General features: G+C 43.5%; 1 protein-coding gene across 1 annotated transcript in view; it reads left to right on the forward strand.

Moving 5' to 3' along the window:
- The first annotated feature begins 1,855 nt into the window (after positions 1-1,855).
- Positions 1,856-18,524, forward strand: part of LOC139466773 (glycoprotein 3-alpha-L-fucosyltransferase A-like) — a 31,240-nt gene continuing 14,571 nt past the window's right edge. The window contains 3 exon segments of the mRNA XM_071248448.1: positions 1,856-1,944; positions 5,241-6,143; positions 6,145-6,737. Of these exon segments, the coding sequence (XP_071104549.1) occupies positions 5,727-6,143; positions 6,145-6,737 (1,010 nt within the window). The 5' untranslated portion in view covers positions 1,856-1,944; positions 5,241-5,726.

Genomic DNA, 18,524 nt, shown 5'->3' on the forward strand with positions numbered 1-18,524 from the left:
CTGGACCAGTTAATCCTCGTTGATGGGGTATGATTGGTCTACATGCAACCCATGCTTGCCGTAAATGGCGACTATGCTTGTCGTAAGAGGTGACTAACGGGATCGGATGGTCAGGGTCGCTGACTTGGTTGAAGCATGTCATCGATCCCAATTGCGTGGATCGATGCTCATGATATCAATCACTGGATTGTCTGGCCCAGACTCGTTGATTTACAGACCGCCGTCATATAGCTGGAACATTGCTGAGTGCGGCGTTAAACAACAAACCAAACAACCTACATAATAAGGCGACAAAATGGGCTTTGGGGTAAAGCTCCCTCATTCCTTACCTCGACCTCTCACACTGTCACTCGTTCGCTCACTCACTCACTGTCACCCACTCACTCACTCACATTCACTCACTCACTAACACACGACAACCTACTCAGATAACGTTTTATAGAAAGAATAAATTATCTGAATATTGATATATTCCTCCCACCGATAGGAAATATATGTCTGGCCTTAATAGATGTGTTTTAGTTCCTGTCATATAGGAGGCTAATATCCGTTGTCTACACGACCTTGACATAATCATAACAGCTGTCGAGGTTATCGATTCAGGTGAATCTAAAAGTGTCTGTTGGTAAATGGAGTTCGATCAGCGTAGATTGTGTTTCTCACAGAATGCAACGATGTACAGATTCAGCATTGTGACAGGCGGGCGAACAATGGAAGGGAGGTAACTCGTGTCACTCTTCGCGTGAATATGGTCACGTCGTCAAAATATTCGAAATTTAACAAATTTAACTGGTTGGTTGGTTGGTTGGTTTGTTGTTTAACGCCGCACTCAGCAATATTCCAGCTATATGACGGCGGTCTGTAAATCAACGAGTCTGGACCAGACAATCCATTGATTGATATCATGAGCATTGATCCACGCTATTGGAATCGATGGCATGCATCAACCAAGTCAGCGAGCCTGACTACCGATCCCGTTAGTCGCCTCTTACGACAAGCATAGTCGCCACATTTAACACTGGAATAAAGGACTTGTCTAAAATTCAATGATTAGTCTTTTTCGTGGTTGTCTCCCTTATCTCTGCTCGGATCCGCTGATGGTGGGTTCGAATCCCGGTGGCTCTCCAAACATATTTCTCAGTATTTTGGACCGCCTCCGTGGTCCATTGGGGAGAGCGTCTGCCTGGAGACAGGAAGATCGTTGTTCGATCCCCTTGCCGCATCATACGAAAATACGTTCGGCATCAAGGGGAATATACTGTGTCTGAGTGGGGAATGCATGTGAACGTCTCCGATCTGCACCACATCGGCCGTCCTCGCACACAAGGGGGGACGGGGTCCCAGTCGTCAAAGGCTCCACAAATCGCTGTGCACTGCAGGCCTTGGACACGCCAAATCCCTGTGATCGTGGGTTCGAATCCTGATTCGCTCGAAGTTGTGTTGTTGCTGTTATTGTTGTTAGTGTTTGTTGGGGTTTTTTTGTGTGTTTTTTGGTTTGATGGTGTTGTTTGTTGTGTTTTTGTTGTGTTTTGTTTTGTTTGCTTTGTGTGGGTTTGTTGTTTTGGTTTTTTGGGGTTTTTTTTCTGCGAGTAGGATCAGTTGGTCTGACTTGCTTGCGTGCCATCGCATCAACAGTGTGGTTCATAATATCAATCACTGGATTGTCTGGTCCAGACACGATTATTAAAAGACCGCACAGTGCGGCGTTAAACAACAAACGATGATCCGGTCACAATGAGCCGACATATGTACTTCCTCCCGTGCGAGGATCCTAATGGCTGCAAAAGCAACAACAATCAGACGCTAATAATAAACCCCTTGCACAATACTAACGCGACCCTTCAACCCGGAACATATGAACGCAGTCGAGTCGAGAGACGTAGTGCGAGTAATACTCGTTTTGTAAACCCGAAGGTTTTTCTGGAGGTAGACACTTCTTCTGCTGTAAGTATAACCATCTTGTCTGGTCTGTCAGTTTCTCGTGGAAGCAAGTATGTGGTAGAGTTCGTCCATGGGGAAAAACAGACCACTGAATGTGTCCCATTGTGTTAACACATTAGCCAAGATGTGTTTGCTTGCTCGGTAGACGGGATGCCTGTCATTATCAAGGTTCTGTTTGGGGCCGATCATTTGATATTCTGGACGGAGAAGGACTGGGATGCTGTTTACGAAGACATAGCTGGTAACAAAATAATTTGTCCTCGGGTTGTACCCCCAAATAATTCAGCCACTCGACCAGGTGGAAGTTGTGGGTGAAAAAATAAAAAAATTAATTGTTTGGCTCCCGATCTGAGAAAAAATAAATTTGATGTCAGCACTGGTTGAAAATGATATTTCCACAAGACGACCCCTGTTGTGTATCATTCTGCGATGTTGTGCGAAAGAATTGCGTTATTGAGGTATGAACCTGTGAACATTTTTATGGTCTCATCCAATCAGAACACCATCCAATCGAAGCTCGGTATATATAATAGGGATGTGATCATATTGAAGCGGAGACTTCGCGCAGGGATGTAACTATTAAATCCTGTGTGGAGCTTAGGGATCAAGGGGAGGTTACTCTCATACCCGGCTGTGAGTGGCGTCCCTTCCGTCTTCGACTTGCGCGAATTTCTCTGACGTTTAGAGAGGTGTAGGTATGTCTTGTTTTTGTCTTTTGTTTCAAGCAAGCAGTATCACTTGTCTACTGATTCATGTTTTCTGTGGATATTCTATGCATTACCTCTTGGAGCTGCGAGACATCTCCTTATGAAACTTCATCTTAAACTGTTCAAAGGGCTCCATCATTCATGGAATATTTAGATTCAATACTGAGCACAAATCACAAACCCTAAACACGTTCCATCTTACTATGTAAACATATTCAAATCCCACTTTGAATAACACTGCATGTTTTTCAAAATGTAAATGATCATTAGGGGCTTGGACGAGTGCAAATTTACTACCAGGGGACCCGACTCTACCCGGGTATCCACTGTAGGTCTCAAGAGTTGGGCACACAGTCACATTGGGTATGGTGTTTAACTGTAGCCCTGGCCAAAACTGTTCAGGTGAGGTGAGGTGAAATGGGGTTTACGTCGCGTCCAAGATTATTGCGACGTGCATGTACGTGTGTGTGTTTGTTGCTGCTTGTACTAGTCCGGACTGATGCCGATTTATAGTGCTAGCTCACTGAGATACCATGCCGCCGTTTAACATGAATACCCCACTCAGACACAGTATACTGACTCCGAGCCCCGGACCTTCCGCTCTCCGGGTGGACGCTCTACCACTAGACCACAGAGGCGGTCCCCAAAACTGTTTCGATACATGTATGAAACCAGAGACCATATAATAGATATATGGTCTCTTATGAAACGATCAAATCATTGTTGACTGAAGCTTTTTCTTTACTCAAACATATACAAGTCAAAAGGAATGTGTGCATCATCAGAATGAAATGTGAACATTAGTGACTTGTTGTGAAACCACTGAGGTCTTGTGCGTTTTTGTCATTGAACAATATATCATGTGACTAACCACGGATCCGGGTAGTACTGTGAGTACTGGGTCCTACTTAGGACCAACCCGACCCGAGTCACCCGTCCCAGCCCAAATGATCATGCAGTATAGGTTTGGGGCGTAGAGAATTATGTCATTTCATTAGTGTCAGCAACAGGCGCATGTCAACTTATCGTGTTTAGACGAACAAGGAAACGAAAACCTTTTATGAGAGTTAAATATTTGTATTCAGAATTATTACGTTGTCGTCCTGTTGAACAGGAAGGAAAAAACTGAAGTAGCTTGTGAGCGAGGGAAGGAAAGTGCCTTCGCCTGGGTCTGTTGCGTTTCGTGATTTCGACCTTAAGTTGGCTTTTATTGCTATACGATAATTCTACTTGGAGCGTGCATGTTATCAGTCATCAACAGACTGCCTGGCAAGGAAGATAAACCATATTTTACAGCCTCGATCTATGAATTTGTCACTGACCAGAAGAGTTAAAATTTACATGGACGAAATAAACAGATGTAAGACTTTCCCTTCTTTCTTCCTTGGCGACTAAACTATAGTGTTTCTTAAATTTAAAACACCACCTTTCAGATTATATTTCCGCCTTTGATTTCACTGGGTTTATGAAAAAGGACAAGATCAGGTATGTTGGCCTGGATAGATCTGAGGCTGTCTACGGGCTTCCTCCAAATAATTATGTTATAATAATAATTGTAGTTATTATTTTCCATGGCGCCCTCTACATATTCTGGGTCGTGCCAAGGAAGGACCTCCGTGTCAAACCACAAGCATGGTTGGTAGTAGTAGTAGTAGTAGTAGTAGTAGTAGTAGCATGGTTGGTAGTAGTAGTAGTAGTAGTAGTAGTAGTAGTAGTAGTAGTAAATCAGGGAGCCTGACCACCCGATCCCGTAAGTCGCCTCTTACGACAAGCATAGTCGCCTTTTACGGCAAGCATGGGTTGCTGAAGACCTTCTCTATCCCGGAATCTTCACGTAGCAGTAGCAGTTATCAGAGACACCGTTTGCATATCTGGTTTAGATAAGAGACCGCGTAGACTGAACCAGTCAGTTGGAAGACATTTATCATAAACGCTTGAAGCCACCCGACTCGTGGTTGATTGGATTTGTGATTCAGCTCTGTGTCATCCATGTTAAGCACTCGGGCGGGGGGGTGGGGGGGGGGGGGGGGAGTGAGTGAGTGAGTATGGTTTTACGCCGCTTTTAGCAATATTCAAGCAATATCACGGCGGGGGACACCAGAAATAGGCTTCACACATTGTACCCATGTCGGGAATCGAACCCGGGTCTTCTGCGTGACGAGCGAACGCTTTAACCACTAGGCTACCCGACCACCCCTAACTCGGGGGTGGGGGCCCTGTACTCGCTTTAATTAAACTCGAGGACCTCTGGTATAATAAAGTCAACAAAAATGTGACCTAATATTTTGTTACGATGTAGACACACATTTACACCATTATGTGATATTGACGATGAATAAATATCAAAGCTTTCACATCTTTCACACACAACTTAAAGCACATAAAAAATCAATCTCACCTGCTAATGCCAAAAAAACATGTACGTGTATTATTTGCAGGTGTTGACAGGCGCTTTTGTCAAGCGCGCTGCGTTGTCATGTAAAACATAATAGCATTCATTAAAACACGATTCTCTATTAGGTTTATTGTATAACTTTAGCCTAATTATAGGCAGGTTGTGATAACGTCTTAATTCGAGTTTTTACCTTGCAGCTCCACCCCCGGGCGAACCAGTCTTGCGGGTCACTCTTAGCTGGTCTCCTCCCGAACGGCTGAGACGGAGCTTCACCTGAATACCAAAGCGATCATGTGACAACTATTTATAGCCTCCCACCCGCAATGCATTGTTTGCTTCGAGCTGAAGAAAATCGTTAAGTGTGTTTCCCAGGAGCTTTGGGCCGGGTGGAGAGCATTCTGAGCGTTCGGAGGCGGGTCGATGATAACTGAAAGATACAGTGCTTGGGTAGCTGTCTCCTTCACCACCTGAATCTTTTCCCGAAGGCATTTCACCTGTGTAGAGTGTACTAATGTGTGGGGTGAGAAGACTGTCGTCCTTCCATTGACACAACTGTGAATAAGCCCTGCATGTGTGACTGAAGACCTGCTGTGCTCGTTTTATCGGATTTACCTGTGCGTTACCGAGGCGTGGAGTCCCAGTATTGCAGGAAGGGACAGGTACGTTGGGCCATACAGAACGCTATGCGGTTTTACCTGAAAAAGATTATTCAGTGGTCGTTGGGAGGATGTGTGACCATCGTACTCTTATTAAACCTTTATAAGAGAGATGTGTGGGTGTATGACACGGACGATCAGCCTCTACCCTGGGGACCGGATTTCAAGAGGGACGGGAATCCAAGGCCGCTCACCTTTGACGGACCGAAGATTCACGAACATGTTCACCGTGATAAGGTCAGAACGAATATGTCAATCTCAGGCAGTTTACACGTGCAGCATGCGCAACACCCATCATCGGCGACGTCTGTCTATTATAGCCGTGACAATGACAACCAGGATCGTATAGTTAACCAGTTAGCATATATACCTCCTCCTGTCCGAGAAGCCAAAAAACGAGGGGAAGATGCTCCCCTCAAATCTATTCTTCTGTACCACGGATTCGGGGGGGTGGCAAGTTAAAAAAGGACAGGAGACGTTCATTGACCAGAAATGTGGCGTTCAACGCTGTGAACTTATTGACAACAAACAGGATGGTGCGAAAGCTGATGCAGTTTTGTTTCATCATAACCCTGCCCGGCCCTGGTTTGACCGCCCTCAGAAACAAATCTGGATATTGTTCATGCTCGAGTCACCGTACCACACGGCCGGACTAGGGGCGTTCAAGGACGTCTTCAACTGGACTGCAACGTATCGACACGACTCCACAATCGTAGCTCCTTATGAAAAATTTGTGCCGTACAACTCGAGTGTTTTAACTAAAAAACAAGACAAAAATTATTCCGCGGGGAAAAGTAAAATGGTTGCTTGGTTCGTTTCAAACTGCGGGGCCCGGAACGGTCGTCGAAACTACGCCGACGAGTTGTCGAAACACGTTCAGGTGGACATTTATGGTGCTTGTGGCAAGTTAAAGTGTCCACGGTACCAGAGCAGTAAGTGCTTTGATATGCTCAACAAAGACTACAAGTTTTATCTAGCCTTTGAAAATTCCAATTGCAGAGACTATATTACCGAAAAGTTCTTCGTGAATGGACTGCAGTAAGTACCCTTTTCTTGTTATGATTGATTTAGCATTCCAAACGTTCTTTTTCTCCACATGATTTCTCCCATGTATCGATCCGTGAAGATCCTGGTTAGAATAGGTCTTCAGCAACCCATGCTTTCCGTAAAAGGCGACTAGGCTTGTCGTAAGACCCGTGAAGATGCGGGGTAGAATAGGTCTTCAGCAACCCATGATTTCCGTAAAAGGCGACTGTGCTGGTCGTAAGAGGCGACTAACGGCATCGGGGTGTCAGACTCGCTGACTTGGTTGATGCATGTTATCGTATCCCAATTGCGTGGAACGATGCTCATGATATCAATCACTGTATTGTCTGGTCCAGACTCGATTATTTACAGACCGCCGTCATATAGCTTGAATATTGCTGAGTGCGGCGTTAAACAACAAACAAACAAACCTATGTTTTACACCTGCATGTCAACAGATTATATTTGCATTGAAAGACAATGGATTACTGGTGTTTTAATGAAAAAATGCAGTTATCAATAAAACATTAACACTGGTGTGTGTGTGTGCGTGCGCGCGCGTACGTGTTTGTCGATCGCATTGACTTTGCACACACACCCCCCCCCCCCCCCTATGATTTTTCAGACGCCGTACATGTTAACTGCAACTTGGGTATATTGTGCCCCCACCGTGAGCTTCAAAACGTAGCACCCTTTCACCAGAAACATTAATCCAGCGTCCTGTAGTGCGGCGATTTGGTTTGTTTGTTGTTTAACGACGCACTCAGCAATATTCCAGCTACAATGTATGTGACGACGGTCTGTTAATAATCCAGTCTGGTCCAGACCACCAACTGATTGGCAAACATGCATCAGCCAAGTCAGCGAGCCTGACCACCCGATCCCGTTAGTCGCCTCTTACGACAAGCATGGGTTGCTGAAGACTAGTCATCAAGACATTGTCTTAAAAAGAAATTTGGTTTCAATCAATGGAGTTTTGAAAAACTGAATTATCGCTCTTTTGCAAAATATTTTCTTTTTCAGAGGTAGTATTTGTGAAATTCAGTGACAGTGTTTGTTAACATCTGTGGTTAGCACTGTTTGCGTATAATAGTCTGGAAAAGGAACCACGGTACCCTTAATATACTACTCTAAAGAAGTTAAGGATAACCCGATTCTTTCATATTGGTAATGTTAATCTGTCATGGCATGAGAGATTAACTATTGTAATATGAACGAATCAGGTGATCATTAACTTCTTTTGAGTAGTATATATTAGAAATCACTCCAACTCGGGTCAAGTCTAGATAGCCTTAGCTTTAGAAAGTAACCTTGATTCGGGTCACTATTTGGGTTTTTTATTTTGTAGCTATATGTTTTTAAATAAGATTTTTATTTCTGGGACTTACTGTTGGACTGGTGTCGATGCAGAGGGGTAGATAAAACAATAATATTCCTGTTAGGGTCATGGTGACCTCGCCATCCTCCTTGACAACAATATTTACAGAGCGCTTTGTTTCCGTGCGATACCGGCATGTGACCACACCTCTTACGACAAGCATGAGATGCTGAAGATAAATTATAACCCGGATCTTGATGGAATCCCACTGTGTTTCGAGTCATTTACCTATTATGACGACGTTACGCTATTTTTTGTTGCGGTTGATTCTGAGCCAGGAGTTCACTGGGTATACTGAATGTGTATTTTAAACAAGTAAAACTGACACAACTATAGGTCATCATGCAAACATGAGAGAAACTATACATCAGCCACGTCATAGCCTCCGTGGTCTAGTGGTAGAGCGTCCGCCCGGGGTGCGGAAGGTCGTGGGTGCGATCCCCGGCCACGTCATACCAAAAGACGTTAAAAGATGGTACTTGTTGTTTTCCTGTCTGGCGCTCGGCATTAAGGGGCTAAAACAAGGACTGGTCGGCTCGGAGTGAGTTTACTGTGTCTGGGTTGGATATTCATGTTAAACTCCTGCATGGTACCTCAGTCCGGACAAGCGCACGCACGCACGCACGCACGCACGCACGCACGCACGCACACAGAAATCTTGGACTCCCCAGAACCCAAACCTGGCCCTGTTTAACGCAGGGTGTCAAAATCAGTTCATTTTCAAGGTCACTGACTGATTATCATGCACTATATCGTTTAGATATGTTATTTTAATTTGGTAGAAATAAAGGAAAATGTGCCATCAAGCGTTGATAAATAAAGTTCACCGTTAACATGTTAGTTTAATTAGGTCGGTGGGCACCCTTTAAGATCCTGGTAAAAAATTATCTTCAGGAACACACGCTTTTCGTAGGAGGCGACTGACGGAATAACGGGATTGTCTGGTCGAGACTCGATTGGGACGGTGGGGAACCCTAGCTAGTGGTTAAAGCTTTCGCTCGTCACGCAGAAGACCCGGATTCGATTCCCGACATGGGTACAATGTGTCAAGCCCATTTCTGGTGTCCCCCGCCGTGATATTGTTGGAATATTGCTAAAAGCGGCGTTAAGCAATACTCACTCGAGACTCGATTATTTACCGACCGCCGACTACTGCTGCAGTATTGCTGAGTGCGGTGTTAAACAACGAAGAAATAAAGTAGGTCGATGGAACAGCTGCGATGTGATCACGGAGACAGGAGTGTCTACAAATTCACTACGTCACAATATATTTCAAAGTTCAAGGTGTCAGAGATCTGGTTACTTTGAAGACATTATTCGTCGTCTCCGTTAATTTCCCCGTGTGTAAATTTTCACCCTGGAGGTAGCGTCTCAGTGTTAGTCTCATCCCCTGTCGGGAGCGGTCGGGTAGCCTAGTGGTTAAAGCGTTCGACCGTCTCGCCGACCAAAGCCCTAGGTTCGATTCCCGACATGGGTACAGTGTGTGAAGCCCATTTCTGGTGTCCCCCGTGATATTGTTGGAATATTGCTAAAAGCGGCGTAAAACCATACTCACACACTCACTCATTCCCCGTCTGTTTGATTTATACTACTGAAACCCGATTCTCTGATATAACTATAGCTCATCTGTCACGTGGTTTGAGCCGATGACGGTTGACCTATTTAGACTGGGACCGCCTCCGTGGTCTAGTGGTAAAGTGTCCTCCCGGACAGCGGAAGGTCCGGGTTTGATCCCCGGCTACCTCATATCAAAAGACGTTAAAAGATGGTTCTTGTTGTTACCCTGCCTAGCGCTCGACTTTAAGGGGCTAAACAAGGACTGGTCGGCTGTACTGTGTCTGAGTGGTGTATTCATGTTAAACTGCGGCATGATATCTCAGTGGGCTAGAACTGTAAAATCGGCATGAATCCGGACTAGTACACTCACATACACACGTGTATGCACGTCGCAATAATCTATCTACCCTGAAACGCTGGGCCAGTGGCCTTGGGTTAATGTAATTTGTACAGAATGATAACCCTGTAGACAAAAGTGGTCATTCCGAGTTTGAGTCAGTCCCAGCAACACATCCAGGCGACTTAGTGGATCGAGGTGGTCGGGCTTGGTGACTCGGTTGATTGTACACCGACGCCGGGGATCGCTGTTTCTGATATCAATCCCGATTGCTGCCACAGTACACCGACGGCGGAGATCGTTGCGTCTGATATCAATCCCGATTGACATCATGACCAAAGGTCGGTCCCGTGTGGCAATCTCCGGCTACGTCATACCAAAAGACGTTAAAAGATGGTACTTGTTATTACCCTGTCTGGCTCTCGACATTAAGGGGCTAAAACAAGGACTGGTCGGCTCGGAGTCAGTATACTGAGTGAGGTATTCATGTTAAATTGCGGCATGGTATCTCAGTGAGCTAGCACTATAAAATCGGCATCAATCCGGACCAGCAGGCAGGGACACACACACACACGCACGCACGCACGCACGCACGCACGCACGCACACGAACACACGCACGTCGCTTTTTAAGTGCTTTAATCTTTTGCGTGACGTAAAACCCCATTTCACCTAACCTATATATTGTAATATACATATTGGGCAATAGAAGCGCGTTTAGTCACAATCGATTACGACTTATTTCTCTCGTTTTGTATATTAATCAAATCCTCCGCGTTTAAATAGTAAGTTAAAGGCTTTCAGATGGGGCAGAGGCCATGCGATATAGCCTTGTGGTGAAAGTGTTCGTTCGCCGTGCCATAAACCCGTTTTCGGCACCCGACATTGTACGAGGCCAATTTCCCTGTCGTGATTTGGTTTAAATATAATGCTAGAAACGCACCAAGTAGACAAGTGTATTTAGCAATATATTTGAACCAGATCACAGCGGGGGATGTGGCTAGGTACATATGTCGGGGCCAGTGAAGATCCGGGTTAGAATAGGTCTTCAGCAACCATGCTTGCCACAAAAGGCGAATCGGCTTGTCGCAAGAGGCGACTAACGGGATGAGGTGGTCAGGCTCGCTGACTTGGTTGATGCATGTCATCATATCCCAATTGCGTGGATCGATGCTCATGATATCAGTCACTGGATTGTCACGTCCAGACTCGATTATTTACAGACCGCCGTCATATAGCTGGAATATTGCGTAAACAATAAATAAACACGCACGTGCGCGCACATATTCTTAGATACTCTGCAAACTCTAAACCAGCCCTGTGGGAAATAGTCATGTCGGATCGCTAATTTCATATCAGGTGAGACTGAATGTCGCAGACACCCTGTTCGTAATGAAATATTCATGCAAGTGAAAGGAAATCTTTATTTCCGTGAAGATCCCGGGGTAGAATAGGTCTTCAGCAACCATGCTTGCCATAAAAGGCGACTATGCTTGTAAGAGGCGACCAACGGGATCGGGTGTTCAGGCTCGCTGACTTGGTTGATGCATGTCATCATATCCCAATTGCGTGGATCCATGATCATGATAAACGAAATAACAAACAACTTTATTTCGATGTCAATAGTTCAGTTCAAGCCGATCAAGGGAAGTTGCAACGAAACAACAGACAGTGTTCACATTTTTAACACTCATATTCAGCTGACTGGACTATTTCGTTCAGATCGTTGTGATTACACTAAGCATGGTTAGGGCTGCAGTTAATCCCTGTGAGGCTGATGTGGAATATTTTAACAAGGCCTAGTGAAACATTATATGTCACTTTTAAACTCAACGCAATCTATGCTCATTTAGGGCTATCCAGAAATTGAGACAAGCCCTTGATGGGGATATATAATCTTTTTCAAGTTATGCCCACCAGCGATGAACACTTTCAGTGTGCTTAGATAGCCAAGTATGTTTCCTAGAAGCGCTTATTGTTTCATGTGCTTTTTGAGATCCGAATTGCACAAACCGAGTTTAAACACATTTTTCAATATTTAAAAAAAAATTATATTTGATTATAGTTTCATAAGTAAATGAAGTGCTGAAAACCAGCTTATCTGCAAACGTTCCAGCCCCGTGAAGATCCGTTTTGGAATAGGTCTTCAGGAAACCAAGTTTGTCATAAGATAAGACTATCGGGAACGGGTGATCAGGCTCACTGACTTGGTTGATGCATGTCATCGTGTCCCAGTTGCGTGGATCTATGCACATGAAATCAATTTCTAGATTGTCTTGTCCAGACTCGATTATTTTCAGGCCGACGTCATATAGCTGCGATATTTCAATATTTTCCGAATGAAATATATGTAGGGAAAGTTTGTTGCGACGACCAGCTGATGACTGAAAAATAACTAACCCACGCTAGGTCCGTAATACAACAAGCATGTGAATAGTGAACAAATGTACTGGTAGCTGGGTTATCGTATGATTGGCCCTGCAACCGGCGCTCGATCACGCTTCACTACGTGGAGGACGCTCTGGGCGGCTGAGTGTAGGGTCGACTGTAGGTACATGTATTGGCAGTGAGTCTATATAGACTGTGTGTAGTCTCCCTTGTAATGTGTATTAGCGGGATATATCCATTGGGAGTCGTGTTCCACGATCCATGATTGGGATCGATGACATGCATCCACCAAGTCAACGAGCCTGAGCACCCGATCCCGTTAGTCGCCTCTTACGACAAGCATAGTCGCCTTTTACGGCAAGCATGGGTTGCTGAAGACCTATTCTACCCCGAATCTTCACGGGTCTTACGACAAACATAGTCGCCTCTTACGGAAAGCATGGGTTGCTGAAGACCTATTCTACCCCAGAATCTTCACGGGTGTTACGACAAGCATAGTCGCCTTTTACGGAAAGCATGGGTTGCTGAAGACCTATTCTACCCCGGATCTTCACGGGTCTTACGACAAGCATAGTCGCCTTTTACGGATAGCATGGGTTGCTGAAGACCTATTCTACCCGGAATCTTCACGGGTGTATTCTGACAGTACTCATGGAGAGTTGACCCGTGTCAGTTTAAACTCTGCTCCCGTATAAGGACGACCCAACTCACTCACTAACTCACTAACTCCCGCTGTGGATTGGTCAACGAACGTAACCTTGACCTTCTCGGTTGCTATAGAGACGGTACTGAAACTGTTTGTGTTGATTCCCCTTCATATGCCATCTGTGGTAATAGATATAATATATTGCGCGCTTAAATTTGATATCGGGGGCACGGGTGGCCCAGTCGTCTAAGGCGCCGCGATTCGCTGTGCAGAGTTGCGTCCCTTGGACACGCCAGAAACTTATGATTGTGAGTTCGAATCCCGGTTCGCCCCGATTATGTTTCTAGGATTGTCAGCACCATACCCGTGCTCGTTGGTTTCACCGAAGCGGTAAACGTCTTAGACCTGCATCACTTCGGGCTTTCCTCCCACATTAAGCTGACACGCCGTGATATAACTGGAATACTGTTAAAAGCGGCATTAAACCCAACTCACTCACTCACTCACTCACTTAAATTTGATATCAAGTTTATGTCCCTCGTTAAATAATTTTCAATTTGTCCCCGGTAAACATCGGCCAAATTATTTCACTCGGGACATAAACTCCTATAACACTCCTATAACACTCCTATAACACATACCCGGATGTAAATCCCAGACAGCGTATGGTTGTTATAAATCAGTTAGAAATTGGCACTAGTCCTGTAGTCCTTGACAAACTACTCAATAGTTAAGGTATCATAAGGACTAGTAGAAATTTGCTTTTTTTAAGAATTTTACTATATGTTATCATTATAAGGACTATTGGACCACAAATGCTAGTTTCTATGGCTGTAAATGTCTATATATTACGTACAATATATTAAACACATGTTACAGTTCACAAGGCTTAATATGCCTGTGATTTTCATCGATTTGCTGTGCCGGCTGTAATTTATAGCTCGGAAACATTTAATGCCCTTTCGAAAGTACTGTAGGCTTCGTTGCATATTCCAATGATGTACTTTACGTATGGACCTGTGCTCAACTGGGTACAGTTAAAACCTACGGGACAGACGTTTTGGTTTTTTCTGACGAGCAAGTGAGGTTTAAGGTTAATACCTCGAAAAAGAGGTATATTTCTTTGAGTATTAAGGTGTATGTATGTTAGTGGGGTTTGTAGTTAATACGCTCACACATTAAGCTGACACGACTTGATGCAACTGAAGTACTGTTGAGAGCGGCGCTATCACAGTTAACACCTCCTTTTGGAGGTACTGTGCTAGAGTTGATGTGTGTATTTGATTTGATTGAGAGAGTTAGTGGTTGATTTGTCATCTAAACGTTGCTTCCACAGGAGATATCGCTTGGGTGAGATCAAGCGATATCTACATCGCTGTAATGAATTGCATCACAATGCTTTGCAGAGTATTGTGACGTCAATGTTACCATGACGTCACAATTAAATGGTATCACTAATGACTATGCTACTGAAGCTGTTAGTAGTACTTTTTACATTTAGACACTGCTTATTATTGTCTACAAACTGAAAATGTTGGAAGAATGATGTCGGATGATAAATAGAGAATCTCACCCTCGTGTCTTTTGATATCAAATAATCTTGCCGAGGATATTTGCCACTTTTATCAACGAGTTTTGATATATTTGAAATCAAAAGACACGAGGGTGAGATTTTATTTACCATCCAACATCATTCTTCCAACTTTTTCAATTTGTAGACAGTAATTAGCAGTGTCTTTAGTGAAAAATGTACTGCTAACAGCTTCAGTAGCAGGGCCATTAGTGATGTCATTTGATTGTGACGTCATGGTAACCAGTGACGTCACAATGGTCTGCAAAGCATTGTGATGTAATTTCATTGCAGCGATATCTCCTGTGGGAGGCAGTTTTGGATGATAAATAGAATCTCACCCTCGTGTCTTTTGACATCAAATATATCAACACTCGATAAAAGTTTTATCGACTCGTGTATATTTGATATCAAAGGACACTTGGGCGAGATTCTCCATATCCTCCCGTGTTAAGCTTACACATTTTTATACTTGGTTTACAAATCCAACGTCTTCAAATAATTACATTCTTTTTAATCATCCCACCAGAAATAAGCAAAATGGGTTGGGTTTTTTAAATAATTTACTGTAGTTAGCAATACATTATTTATGCTATGATTAAAGCTTGTTTAAAAATTATAGTTAAATCTTCAAAACACAACTAATTATGGTGAATCGCGAGAGGAGAATAATTCATTTGAAATTGGTATATATATTTTTTTTTGACCTACCGACCTAAATTGTCTAATATGACTGCACTATTGTTCAAAGCGGTGAAAGTCAAACTCAAACAAATATGTCAAGAAAGCTCTCGTTAAAAATATATGGCGGCCATAAGCGTTTCAAGGGGCTTGGGGGAACAGCGTCTGGTTTGTCAAGTGTCTACCCTTTATCGAGGCCCGGGGCTGGTTGTATTCACGATCAAGGTAGCGCAATGTTTTTCTCGTCCAAACTCTACTTAGATTACCAGGTTATTGTGCAGATGACTGCACATCTCGCATCGGGAGGGGAGTGTGGTGTGTTCACGACGCCAGGTTCATTCATGAATGAACTGCATTCGCAAAGGAAAAGACACCCCACATCGAGTTTTCATGGCAACGACTTTGACTGAAAATGGCGGTAGTGCTCCTACCCGGACTATAGCTTGAAAACAGAACAATATTTCTTCACCAAACTTGGCCCATATGTAGGCCCAATTATTATTCGAGTTTCCATGGCAACGATTGTGACTGAAAATGGCGTTAGTGCTCCATTCCGGAGTAGAGTTTGAAAACCGTACAATATTTCTTCACCAAACTTGGCCAATATGTAGGCCCAATTATTATTCGAGTTTCCATGGCAACGACTGTGACTGAAAATGGCGATAGTGCTCCTTTCCGGAGTATAGCTTGAAAACCGTACAATATTTGTTCACCAAACTTGGCACATAGATAGATCTAGTGGTAAACTGATGCCTTTTGATAGTTTGGGATTTGTGAATGTATTTTTCGAGTTTCCACAGCAACCGGACATGTCATATTGGCGGGGGATGTGAGTAGTTCATGCTTGTCCACTATATGTGTTTTGGGGTGTGTGTATATCTACCAGTTTCTATTGCTTAAGTACCACATTGTAACTTACTAATGGTACCTCGGCATTATGCTTTATTATCAGATTACGCATGTGTTCACAGATGAATGTTCATTCAGGCGCTAGTTGCGTCATTGATCTGTCTGGTACTTAGCTTGTCAGGTTTGAATAATTTAAAACTATTAACAAATATCTACCCAGTATTCCTGCCATGGTTGACTGCTCATGGAAGCTTATATGTAAATACGCAACTGGCCCACTTGGTGGTTAGGGAAAGGAGTATGGACGAATGCTGTCGTGTTATTTCGGAAAATAGCTGTGGAGTTCCGGTTTTAAACTGGTCTTCAGCAACCCATGTTTATAGTTTAAGGGGACTGTGCTTGTCGTAAAAGGCGACTGTGCTTGTCGTAAAAGGCGACTGTGCGTGTCGTAAAAGGCGTCTGTGCTTGTAAAAGGCGACTGTGCTTGTCGTATAAGGCGTCTGTGCTTGTCGTAAAAGGCGACTGTGCTTGTCGTAAAAGGCGACTGTGCTTGTCATAAAAGGCGACTGTGCGTGTCGTAAAAGGCGTCTGTGCTTGTCGTAAAAGGCGACTGTGCTTGTCGTAAAAGGCGACTGTGCTTGTCGTAAAAGGCGACTGTGCTTGTCGTAAAAGGCGACTGCTTATCGTAAAAGATAACGGGATCGGGTGGTCAGACTGGCTGACTGACTTGGTTGATGCATGTCATCGTATCTAAATTGCGTGGATCGATGCTCATGGTATCAGTTACTGGATTGTCTGGTCCAGACTCGATTATTCACAGACCGCCGTCATACAGCTGGAATATTGCTGAGTGCCGCGTTAAACAACAACAAATTTAAACAAATGAACAAGACCTCGTGTCGACCAGGTTGCCGTTGTAGAAAACACACTCAGAGCTACGACTGTCGTAAGTCTATGCCAAGGTAATGGTTGCGAAAAGACTTGAATGCTGACGAATGGAAAGATGCTAGCACCCGACCTGTGCTCATGTCTTTCGCCAAATGTATAAAAGTGTTCAACTTCGTCACATTTGTCTATCCTACCTCATCCTCATGCTTGATACAAATATTCTTATCAAAAGTGGAGTATAAAACCAAAAATGTTTACATATATAATACATTAAATCTACACCTTCAAACATGCTGAAAGCGCTACATCAATACACTAATTTTATTCGCAGCTCCATGGGGAGTAGACAATGCCATCATGTAACTGAAATAATGGTTATATCCCATTAGTTAGACGTCCCAATTGTTAGACATTTTTATTTAGGCAAAGAGGGAATATACCTACAGGTGTAATGGATCAGTCCTAATTAGATTAAAGTACTGGGTAGGGATAGGGGACTCACAGTTTAGGGAGGATATATGTTATAATTTCGTTTAATTAACCTCAATTACCTTACTCTCAGCACAGGTTCAATAGGCATGAGATTTCCTATGTAAACTATGGAGTAGCTTAATTGTCTTACTGTATGATCAGTTGAAGGAGTTGAGTTTAGATTATCTACTCATCATACAAATAAATATGATATTGGGGTACGTATCATTATCAGTATTGATATGGCTGGTTTAAGGAAAGTAGAGTACCTCACCTCTCGGCGTGGAAGTAAGCAGTTGATATTAGATGGATATATTTACAACAGAAACCGCGAGAGGCAAACCTGCCCACATTGGAGATGTGTCTTCAAGACGTGCAATGAGAAATGTACGGCTGTCGATGATGAATAAACTGTAAAAGTTATTAAATATAAAGTGTACATTACCAAAAACTGTCACAAAGTGTTGTTACAAACTGTATAAAATTTATCAAATATAAAGTGTCATTAAATGTTAAGTATAATATTAAAGTATCTATTTAAAGCTGCTTTGCTTTGTTTGTCAGATCTTATCTGGACAATTCCATTTTAAAGTCTGAGGTATCCCGATATGTATATAGCGTCCCCACTCTCAATGATTCTTTCTCAAAATTATTCTACGCAGACAGATGGATTACAACTTCTATATTACCGTCTATTTCACTACATTAGTAAATTGCTTCAGGTGATAAAGTGTATATTCAAAATATACTACTAAAAACAGTTAAGGATCATCCGATTCTTTCATGTTGCTAAAGTTGGATCTGCCATGTCATGAAAGCGATACTAATAACATGCAAGAATCACAAGGCCATCCGAAACTGTTTAACATCCTATCCGCCGATATTTCCCGCAAAGACGAGTCATGATACTCTCAGGTTGGATCGGGGGCACGGTCGGTCCAGTCGTTTAAGGCGCCGCAATTCGCTGTGCAGAGTTGCGTCCCTTGGACACGCCAGAAACCTATGATTGTGGGTTCGAATCCCGGTTCGTCCCGA

The sequence above is a fragment of the Haliotis cracherodii genome, unplaced genomic scaffold (assembly GCF_022045235.1).
Source record: "Haliotis cracherodii isolate W230 unplaced genomic scaffold, xgHalCrac1.p SCAF_19, whole genome shotgun sequence".
Taxonomy (NCBI): domain Eukaryota; kingdom Metazoa; phylum Mollusca; class Gastropoda; order Lepetellida; family Haliotidae; genus Haliotis; species Haliotis cracherodii.